General features: G+C 44.7%; 1 protein-coding gene across 1 annotated transcript; it reads right to left on the bottom strand.

Annotated features, from left to right (window-relative positions):
* Positions 1–4,238: 4,238 nt before the first annotated feature.
* Positions 4,239–11,211, bottom strand: H257_15784 (hypothetical protein). Its single transcript, XM_009843988.1, has 11 exons — positions 10,620–11,211; positions 9,712–9,904; positions 8,784–8,954; positions 8,595–8,727; positions 7,600–7,976; positions 6,788–7,205; positions 5,437–5,855; positions 4,932–5,097; positions 4,695–4,828; positions 4,473–4,604; positions 4,239–4,409 (listed from the first exon to the last, which is right to left on the bottom strand). The coding sequence occupies exons 1-11, from the start codon at positions 11,162–11,164 to the stop codon at positions 4,299–4,301; spliced, it is 2,799 nt and encodes a 932-aa protein (XP_009842290.1). The 5' UTR covers positions 11,165–11,211; the 3' UTR covers positions 4,239–4,298.
* Positions 11,212–11,447: the final 236 nt, after the last annotated feature.

The following is an 11,447-nucleotide window of genomic DNA, read 5'->3' as shown; positions in this document are numbered from 1 at the left end:
CCACCGCAGCGTAGCGGAGGTCGTGTGTATAATTTTGTGCAGGCGGTGCCTTGGCGAGGAGTGAGCCCCAATCGTGCACTTCACCGAATGTCCAATCGATTCCTCTTGTCGGGAAAAGCGGCAGGTAGGCCGCAGGCCGTGCCGCTACCCGGACAAGGCCTGTGGTACAACTATTCGCATTTAATGCATAAATTCGGTTAAGTGCGTGTCCGAAGCACATTTCCAGCAAATATTTGTCCGAGTCGTTATGGTATGGGGAAAGAAAGTACACTTCGGGAATGAGGAATGCGTGGGCTATCCGAATTAGATATTGTCAGCTGTATTACCTAGAAACCAGACACGAAATTCAAAGAAAACCAAAATATACAAAGTTACTGTATAATAATGCTTACATTTCTAAATTGCAAGCCTACCACCCCCGAATATCCGGATAATGACGGATAATAACCATCGTATCCGGCTATATCCGGCCATATTAGCTCTTGGCGGGCTTTGGAATTCAAACCCTGCTCACTTTGTCTAGTCCAATCATTCTGAAATATGCTCAAGGGGCAGAAGAAGAAGAACCTCACAGACAGTGAGTGCAACAGCATGGTTCAACACCTGCTGTTGCGGTGCATCAAAGCCGGCAAGATAACCATTCTGCTCACATGCATATATAGCTGTCCCTTGAAATCCTACAGAGCATGGAAATGAGTGCATTCTGACCTCAGATAGTGGCGCTAAACATTGTCGATGATACGGACGCTGACGATAATCTCGTCGCGGCTTTAGGTATTGTAGAGTTATCGTACGAATAAGGTGTAATTATCTGAATACAAAAATGTGCATTCTTTCTCGGAAATTCGATTTTCAAAAACGTGCATTCATAATCGGACAGAGGTAGTATACTACGTAGTAAATGGATGCAGTGTGTATATACAGACATTGATTGGTAGGTTTCCACCAATTACATTAATGTATTTCGATGAAACACCTGGATTTGCTTTGATTGGCTGACTATATTTCTTTCGTGACTCTCATTGACCAAATTACGAGTATATTACTTTGAAGTAAAACATATCCATTCGAGACACATGTACAGTACAGTACTACGACTCTGGTCCATAATTATACGGTACTACTATTAATACTACGTACTACGGAGTAGTACTGTAGTACGTACAGTAGTAGTGCGGTGGAACCCGGGTTTTGCAACTTGTATAAGGGTTCGTCTGGTAACATATCAAAAATATTATTCCATTTTCTCGGAAAATGGGATTAACCCAAAATGCCATTTTCAAAATGGAGGTAAAAGGTCCATTTTGTAATATGGCGTTTTGGACCTCTTCAACGAGTAAATCCCACGTGGAATTATTGGATTTGGGTTAAACCTATTCCAGCAAGACATGCAATTTTGATCAGATTTGTTGAATTCGGCCCCAAAATTGCGTTTTGGGCCTGAATACAGTGATGCTCCCTTTTTTGCTCGACGGAATTTTCATCAATTATAAAAGGTATTGATTTACAAAGAAATTGACAAATATTGAATTTACAAGGTCTTGTTAAGAGAGCAAGAAGCCCATTCACATGGTCGAGCCCACTCGAAGGGTCTCAAGTGCTGCCATCAACGACATTTGAGGTAGGATACCAGTATGAGCCCAACAATTTCTAATTGTAGATGGCGATACTTCATCCCACGCCTCCGAAGCCCACCGCATTGCTTGAAGCACGTCACATGCATACGGGTTCTTGCGCTGTTTGTCCGTCACAACCCCACCGCCGGTAATGGTGTCAACGATTTGAATTGCATGGTCCAGTTGACGTTTCTTGTAGTACATTTTGAAGGTTGATATGATTCCAGCGTCCATAGGCTGGAGCACCGAGGTGGTGTTGGGTGGAAGCATGAGAACGCGAACATTGCCGACATCGGCCCGAACCACTTGGTGTGAGGAGGCATTGTCTAGGAGTAGCAGAATTGTTCGATTTCTTCTCTTCATTTCTTCGTTCAGCTCCATGATCCATTCCGAGAAGAGAGCAATCGTCATCCAAGACTTGCGGTTGCTGCGGTAGTAGAAACGCAGCTCTTGTGCAGATAGGCTGCCAAAGCATCGGGGCTTCTCAGCCTTTCCAATGAAGAATGGCGGCAACTTGTGGGACCCATCGGCATTCGCAGTGAGGGCAACAGAGATTCTGCTCTTGTCTTTCTTGAGACCGAATAGTGGCTTGCTTGACATTGATGTCTTCGGCTGGGCCTTGTAGATGATGCCCGTCTCGTCCATATTGTACACATCACGTGCGTCGTAGAACTGGGCTTCCAGCAGCAGGTTTTTGCGACCGGCATTGGTGACTAAGGGATCGATTGACGCGCTCTCACCGTGGAGCCGATGTACCCACAGGTTGTTACGCCGCTGAAATTTAAACAGTCATCCTTGGGATGCGCGAAACTGAGTTATGCCAAGAGCAACAGCGAGTCGAAGGGCCTTTTGCTTGAGTAGTGGTCCGGTGATGCATACGTTGTTCGTGTTAGCTGCTTCCACCCACGCGGCCAATTGACCATCGAGCTCGGGGAATTTTGGTGGTCTTAAGTTGGATCGGCGATGCTTGGCTTTATTGACGATATTGCAAGTCGTCGCCTCTCGTTGGTCCTTTACAATGCGACCAACAGTGCTTACATGCATCAAACATCCGAATTGCTTGCTTGCCCATACAGCTAATTGGGGGTATGTCACCGACCCTGGAGGCTGGCTAGTGTAGAAGATACGCAATGTATCTTTTTGTTGCAAGGTTAGTCTCTTTCCACCCGATGGCATCGCGGCTGTTCGGCACCAATTTTGAATTTGAAATCCTAGACCTCTCAAATTTTACTCTTTTGATTTGCATCATTTCATGGAGTTTATCTCTTTTGGACGCGTGCAAAAAAGGGAGCATCACTGTATTGCATTACCAGACGAACCCTAAATCAATATTCTGATCAACATTTATATATACTACGTAGTATAATTCATTTTCTGGATGATAAAAATAAATATTTAAAATTTACTGAAGGAAAGAATAGATAATTTGCTGGAAACCTCGAGCGAAAAAAGTTTTTGAAATGTGCGGATAATTCGTGGTTGCTTAACTGACTGTGAAAAGCATTTGAACGCAGGAGTATAGTAGCTACATTACCGTAGTAAACTCCGACACCCTCAAGGTCGCGACTCCAGAGCTCATATTTATGTGTATCTCTCTAGTAACGTCAGAAACAAATTGTGCCAGCACTACAGTGTACCGTGTGAAATCGTAGAGCCTGGCCCTCTCCCCCGGGACTTCGTCCTACGCAGTATTAGGTGTTTACACCTCTGAACTACAGTGTAGGTACAAGCATTCACGAGCCAATGCCATTCATTGGCTACAAGCATCACGAAGTCTTGGTAAGGGTTAAGTTGATTGACTGTGTTTAGCGATAGCTAACCACTGGCGATTCAACTTACATGGGAATAGGCTTAATTGTGGTCATTTGAGATAGGGACAGGGTGGTGTCGGTGTGTCGGGGTAACAGGGTTACGGGTTAAAAAATTTGCAATGATTAGACTAACAGTTAAGCTTAAACAGTGCTCCGTAATCCGTCCCTCCTTCTTGCCTTCAATTCAGTTGGAAATCGAAGTAAATGAAGGCTAAGCTGAAGCCTTGTGGAGAGATTTCGAGCAATGTTATCGCTAACGTTATTCTCGTACAACTATCGGTAGGGGGGTGATGGTTTTGTTTTTGTGTGCGAATACCGATGACTATTAATAGTAGTACTACTACAACTAACATTACGCTGGATGCGACGTGTATTTTCCATTGTGACATGCAGGTCAGGTGCACGTTTGCCGTACAAATACTACGTAACGCAGATGACCAATTATAGATCTCGTTGTAGAATGCAGCTTCCTCGTCTCGTATTAGGAACGGGATTTCAATTCTGAAAAGTGCTGGATGAAGCCGAAAGGTTGGGCATTCTTCTGGTTATTTAATCGGCTTAAATAGACTTCAGCGCTTACCGTTCATTTACTTCGCTTTCAAGGCAAAATAGGAGGGACGGTTTAAGCTTGAAATTTGTACGCAGTTGTTGCTTATTTCATTGTTCTAGTGATTCGATTGGCTATTCCAAAACGCAATTCCTTTGTCCAATTTGAGTGCACCTTAACCTGTCCCGTACACCATAAACTGGCCATCTGCGTTACGTAGTAGTACAAGATTTGCATAGCAAACGTGCACCCGAACAGCGTGCAACAATGGAAAATACACCTCTCATATTCAGTGTACTGTTGTTTCATGATATATAACGTTCGTCAGTTGATTTGGGCCACCACCGCCTTCAAATGCTTCATTTCGCTTTGGAAGAAATCGTCCACACACGCACTCACTACCGCATCGTTGGCCAATCCGTGCTCATACACAGCCTGATAAAAAAACTCAGTTGTCCAATATTATTGCTTTCTCAACATATACAATGCAAAACGTACCCCGAAAATGTACCCAATGTCTGCCATCAAGTTTGCAGGCGGGGGGGCACCGCCCTTGATGTCTGCTTGTTTTTGCTGCTGTTGGCGCGCCTCCGACAGCATCTTGCGATACACCATGTCTTCTTCCAGCGCCTACGTAGCAAGAGATATATATTAGAAGAAATATATTATTATACACAAAAATATACAAGGAATACGAATTTATCAGGATATGCAACTCACTTGTAGCTTGACTAGGGCTGTGGACACGGTGCCTTCGCCGGTTGCGACGCTGTTTTGAAGCGTGACCAACGTTCGCTTGTGGTTGTCCAGTTGCGATTCCAGTTGTTCCATGTACGCCATGTGGGATTGAATCGCTAGGGATAACATTATATATTATCATATCGTTCGAATATTGATTGTAATCGATATGTATATATATATATATATAGGTATCGCAGTCAACATATGTATATTTACCCGAGGCCGATGTGTCGTTCTTGTTCATGCCAATGTTGGAAATCGTGCCAATACCATTCAGCGCGTACATGGCCATCCCGTCCGCTTCTTCTTTCGGATCTAACGACGGCATATGCACCACCGCCGCCTCCATCCCGTGCTTCATCACGTCACACGCATCCACCATCTACAATCCAAAATAAATAAATATATATATATATTAATCAACAACTCGACGCCATGCATCGTTTTGATGCCATATGGTTGCTGTCGTCAACATGTCGACGTTTTCCACATACGTTCTTCGCCGTTCGGCACATATAATTATGTATATATATATATATATAACACAATCTCATCGAATGTTGTTCACCACCATTCCGCATATATATATAAATACAATACAATCTCATCCAATATGATCTTTGCCATTCGGCATATATATATAGAAGGCACATGGCGAATATCATATATAGATATATATGTACATCCATTGAAAATATATATGTGAGTGGTTGTTTTTTACCTTGCTCCAAGTCGATTCCAACGAGTGAAGCTGGGATCGCAAGTCCAACAATGCGGGCTTGAGCTTTTCAAACAACAGTCGCATTCCTTTGATGGCGAGGACATTGTCGGCGGCGGTCGTTGGACGAGATGAGCACACGACCATGCGATGCTGGAGGATCTGCATCACGTGCAGCAAAAACGTCAAGTGCAGTTGAAGCGCGTGCAGCAGCTCGTGTCGATACATAGTGACTTGACCCCACAAGGTTGGCGCCGTCTCGACGCCCACAGCCTCGTACACGGCGCACAAGATGACAAATGCATCGTGCTCGCGGTCGTTTTCAAAGCTCACGCACGTCTGGACCGTGGACCGCGTGCTCCAGCTTAAACTGCCCATGGCCTGCACCACATGGCGCACCATCAGTAACGAATCCAACGTGCCTACAAATATATAAATATATATATCCTTGAGTTTAAACACGGGTGCATGCGACATGAAAACAGAAGAAGATGGAACAACATATATGAGATGTATTTTTTTTATATATTATTGAAGTTGAATAGAACATGATGGAACTTTCCCCAACATCTCATTCTTTTTAGTGTGATTGCAAACAATTCCACCATCCGACAACTGGTCCATACAAAATGCAGTACAATGACTCGATCGATGATATGGATTTGGCGAAGCCAATATAAAAGTCCACATTCGACACGGCACAACCATATTTGATTGAAACGCCAGGGGTAATACATGTTTAAAGACCAGACGAGAGAAATTACATCCCATCGTTCAATACAAGTCCATGGAATAATATTATATAGATTCTAAATCGTGTACTCAACCACAACATCATGTTGCCACCACGATCGCCATGGTGATTGAATAGAGAAAAATATAACCAGCTCTCTCTCGTCATTGCCATTCAAAAGGAGAGCGACAGACACATAGGCTGCAGGTTCATCTTGAAGGCTTTCCCCAACAAGGCTACGCATACAATCATACCAACGACTTGTACAGATGATCTCATGTCAAAACACATTTCATCGCATTACACCATCAAAACACGAACGTTCCACATCTATATATATATATATATTGTTGTGTTTAATCTAAACTGGAGCAACATGAAGGATGATTAACCAAATGTACACAAGAATCATCGGCAGAAGGATATATTTACCCAATCAGATGGCAGGAATCCATCATCAATATTTAATTAGTGTGTGACTGAAAGTAGTGTGATTATAATCACCACAGGGCAACGCTTTACATACCAAATTCAGTACAAAGAATCGATCAATATAGATCTGGCGATTCAAAGGTCCAAATTTTGGGTAAAAGGGCAATATATATATAAATAAAAATGTACCGAGAGGGGGGTCGTTGGCAATGTCTTTTGGGGGCACGGGGGTGGCTTTCGAAGCAATGGGCACACTAGTGGTGGCGTCTGTCTTGGCGTGTTGTTCCGACGTCACCGTCGGATTGACGTTGCTATTGTTGTTGTTGCCACCGAAAATTGACACCACTGACTTGCCAATGCTGTCGATAAAGTTGTTCTCTGGAGCTTTGGCTCTTGCCGACGGTTTCAATAACGCTGGAGCCACTGCATCAGACGACGACAGTACCAGCGCCGACGGCACGGCGCTCTCGTCATCCTCAATCAGCTCGATGTCGGCCGCTTTGCCCAGCGGTCGCGCCACTTGAGGCCCGGGCAGCCCGAGGGTGCCGCTGATTTGCGAACAGATCGAACTATTTTCTTCGACCCATTGCCCCGTCGCCTCTCGAAACTACACGACCAATTATTAGTCAATACAAATGGTGATACAGAATGAAGACTGGAATGCGCAGAACTAAATACTGTATGTGCAGACGAATTTGGCCAATCATAATGCACCATACATTACATCTAAATAGTGTGCAACTTTGAATAGTGTGACCTAATCTTGACTTTGACCATTCAATATTCAAAAACCAACGGTGATAGATATTGATATGGTGTTGATGCCAAACTCGAGAGGTAGAACCAACTATGTGCAGAAGCATAGGCAGATCATATTGCCCGAAAGCACATAGTACATCTAAATAGTGTGAAACTTTGAGTGATAGGATTCACACCATTCAATCCAGCCAATCATGGATTTGACAAGTCCAAACTTATTGAGCTGAACGGACAATACCTACCTCCTTCAACATGCGCTGGACCTTGGCCGGGTCTGTATTGCGATAAATCTGCTGAATCGGCTCCACACACGCAGAAATGTCGTTGTTGATGTAGCCCTGGATGCTCAGCACTTCCTTGAAACAGTTTCGCCAGTTGCGCTCTTGGTTGGTCTTGAGCTTGTCCAGCTCCTGCACCCCCAGCGTCGTCATCTCCGTCACCAGTTGGCGCACTTCGCCCTGCACAGCCTGCCACGACTGCAGCAGCCGCCGCACGGCGTCGCCGCCGGGTCCGTACACGAGCAAGTCGCCTCCGGGGCCCGCGAGCAGCCTCGCCTTGCGGCAACTCACAATCAGATCCGCCATCAACTTGAGCATGGCGTGAAGTCGGCAAAATTTGTCTAGTGGGATATGTCAGACGATGGAGGGTTGATGGATGACGAAAACTCTGCTGTTTGAAAGCCAACACGACTGCCATAGCATACTCAAACATAAGTCTTTCAAACAAAACATAAATGGACTCTACATGACATGTATATATATATATATATATATGTTGTCGTACACGATCGAGCCACCCATTCGATCCAAATGAATAAATATATAAATCGTAATATGTTTAGCACGCAGATACATACTACGATGGTATATAATGCCGCAATATGTTATGTTTGCAAAACACGGATATATATATATAAGCACACCACAGCAATACAAACGATAACGTTCCATTTCTTCAAAACTGGAGCGACGTGTTGAAATGCATCGACACATTCGACAGAAGAATGTAGCCAATCAGATGGCCGGAAATCATCAGTGCAACCAATCAACAGCTAATTCATGCGTGACTTCAATTTATTGTCACGGAAAATCTTTTTAGCCAATCATATTGCAACCTTCATTCTTTGTACCCAATCGTACTCCTTTGCTCGATTAGTTGGTGATTTCATGAATCCCCCAAATCAGGTAAATTTGACTGAAAAGCACATTACAACCAACTGATTGATGAACGCACGTACCAAACGCTGGTCCGGCTGTGTCGGCAGGCAGCGCCACGACGCCCGAGTTGGATTGCTTCAAGTATTCGGCGGGGTTTGTGAGTGGGCCCAGGAGCGCCGGCACCATTGCATTCTGATGGTCGTCGCAAAATACCTGTCAAAAGTAATATTAGTGTGGATTTCCCCCCTAAACTCATCAAGACACTGTACCGCCGTTTGGGCGAGCATCTTCTTCTCGTCGGGGGTGTTGGTCAAGAGCAATTGGTGCGACGACTTTTCTTTCTGGCTCGTGGCATACACTGACGTTGGAAAGAGTTCCTTGAACCCAGGGGTTTCCAAAAGCAACTGGAGCATCTGGCCCGACTTGGTGTTCATGGCGTCCTACCATAGTTCGTAGATTGGCAAAGATACATATATATATATATATTAATTGTTGGGTTGATTCTACACAGAGCGACGATAACGGGAATGAATGAATAATGCATCGACGACACAAACACCATAATATACTAGATTCGGTAGGAGTCGTATTGCACTAATCCAATGGCAGGAAACCAACCCTAGTCAACCTCGAATTCGGGTGAGACTAAAAGTATTAGTGTGATTGCAATCAGCACACGACAACGTCGTTCTCCATACAACTTGTGTACAACGAATCGATCAATCGATCGATCGAGTTTGGTAAGTCACTACAACGAAAAACAAAAAATCGGGTATTGTCGATTTGATATACAAATTTGGGGAGGGGGTGCAATCGAATCGCGCCGACCAAACCGATCCACAATCGATCTGATTGGTTGAATTTCATTTAGAAGGTTTTGATTGGCTAATAATTTTGAGCTCATTTAACGTAGCCAATCAAATCGGTTTAAATTCCAACGAGAAACCACAACACAATGAAATTTCACTCGAAAGCACGATATTGTGAATTCGCTATACACTTTCCACACGCTGGAGTTGTTCTGATTGGTTGAATATACTTGTCCTTTCGAGCCAATCAAATCGAGTCAAAATCGAAGTAGCGACTAGCGTCGATTCGTGATGATTCGATTCGGCGACGAGGTGATTAATTGGATTCGAAGGATACCAGTCCACCATAGCAGGACGACACTTTGGTCAATAAAGTGTGTACACATACCCTCATGCCAGCATGTTGCTGGGACTGCAAGTTGCCAATCGTGCAGTCATTCGGAGCATTTGGGGAGTTGCGAAACACGTAAAATAGAAACTGGACGCCATGGACCAGCGCATCTTGGCCTTTGGCTTCGAGCACCGTCAATTGCTCCTTGGCCGACGCATGTGCTCGCTCCGTCTCAATGATGGGCAGTACTCTGACATCACAATACATAGGTTAAGTCAAGCTCTCGACATGGAAATATACAAGCAAAACCGAGATATGATAAGGTCCAATCCATTCGAAACTGGAGCCTTTCCCCCGCAGCATCGAATGTCTTACGAGAATGAATTCTAGAATCGCCAAAGCCAATCAAATGACGTTCTGTCGAGGAATTTCTGCCAATCCAAACTCTTATTGGCAAAACCTGATTATATTCTATACTAGTATTGTCGATTTTCTTGAAATTTCCCAATTTTGCATGGTTTGTTCAATCGAGCACAAATAGAGCCGAGACATCTGATTGGCCATTATCCACTTTGCCCTTTCCAGTAGAAAGTCGAAAATGGATTGTAGCCAATCAGCGACAAGTAATTTCGGATTGACCAATGGGAGAGATTGGTGCTCGATTCGCTCGTCGAGATTCGATTGAACGGGGTCCGGAAATTCATACCGAATATCCAATATATAGATCAAATGGATTCGTACGAATTGACGCATAAGAGAAGTCCAAATGTGGGTGAAAAGCACAATAATACCCATCCAAAGAATGCCAATCTTACACTGAACTTATTGCCACAATGGGGTCGCCTGTTCAGTGTACATGACCGACGACACTATGTATGCAGAACGACTTCTAATAGGACACTTTACCGCCAATATCTCCCTCTCAATCCAAGCAAAAAGAGGACGTTTGGAGATGGAAACGGTACCTGTATTCGAGGATTTCCCGCACGTCTTTGAGCGTTGCCATCAACGAGCGCTCGCCGCTGCCGCTAGTAAAGAGCTTCTGCTGGCCGTACTGGATCTTTTTGATGAACTGCATGCGGTTCTCCACTTCGTTGACAATGTATTCCGTCGTGCATGAGGCACTTGCCAGCACGTTCAATGCCCACGACTTGATCTCTTCGAGGAGGAGCGTACGGGGGTCATTCAGGTACGACACATGGAAGCTCTTTCGCTCGTGCCGCTCCGTTTGGTAGGCGCAGATGCTGGAAATGATGCCTTCCGCGGGGTTCTTTAGCAGACCCACCATGTCCTGCATCTTTCGCACAAACGTGTGCTCATCAAAGTCGCCGACCACGGGCATGTACACCGGCACCTTGAACGCGTCGTCCATCTTGAGGATGTGCGGGAGGTCCTTCGGGTCCTTATTATACACCTCGCAGTATGTCTTGTGCAGGAACGTCATCTGGTCCACTTCCAGCGCTGAGTACCCTTGGTCCCACGGGTTCCATCTCACGCCCCAGTTCGCCATCGTCACTTGTGTTGCGTCTTTGGAATTGCGAATTTGCAGACTTCGTTTTTCTATGCAACTGACTATGGTATACATTCCTCTAGTCCAATTGTGTACCTTCTGACAACACTACACTCCCGATAAAGTGCGCTTTACGTTCGTCTGGATGTTTGTATGCAAAGCTGTGATATTCTCACTAAGTTCGTGTCATAATCGAACTTAGGAATATGTTGAAGTACGATTTCGCAGTTAAGAGGGTATTCACCGGCGCGACACTCACGAGGAACATGGACGAATCGGCGGC

The sequence above is a fragment of the Aphanomyces astaci genome (assembly GCF_000520075.1).
Source record: "Aphanomyces astaci strain APO3 unplaced genomic scaffold supercont1.75, whole genome shotgun sequence".
Classification (NCBI taxonomy): Eukaryota; Oomycota; class Saprolegniomycetes; order Saprolegniales; family Verrucalvaceae; genus Aphanomyces; species Aphanomyces astaci.
The sequence above is the reverse complement of the archived record's forward strand: the minus strand, read 5'-3'. Positions and strand labels throughout refer to the sequence as shown.

Bases quoted from the DNA above. Each gene is read 5' to 3' on its own strand.
- H257_15784 (XM_009843988.1), bottom strand. From the start codon at position 11,164: ATGGCGAACTGGGGCGTGAGATGGAACCCGTGGGACCAAGGGTACTCA. The intron at 7,977-8,594 runs GTACGTGCGTTC...ATATCCCACTAG, and splicing joins CACAGCCGGACCAGCGTTTG to ACAAATTTTGCCGACTTCAC. The intron at 5,856-6,787 runs GTACATTTTTAT...ATATATTTGTAG, and splicing joins TGCCAACGACCCCCCTCTCG to GCACGTTGGATTCGTTACTG.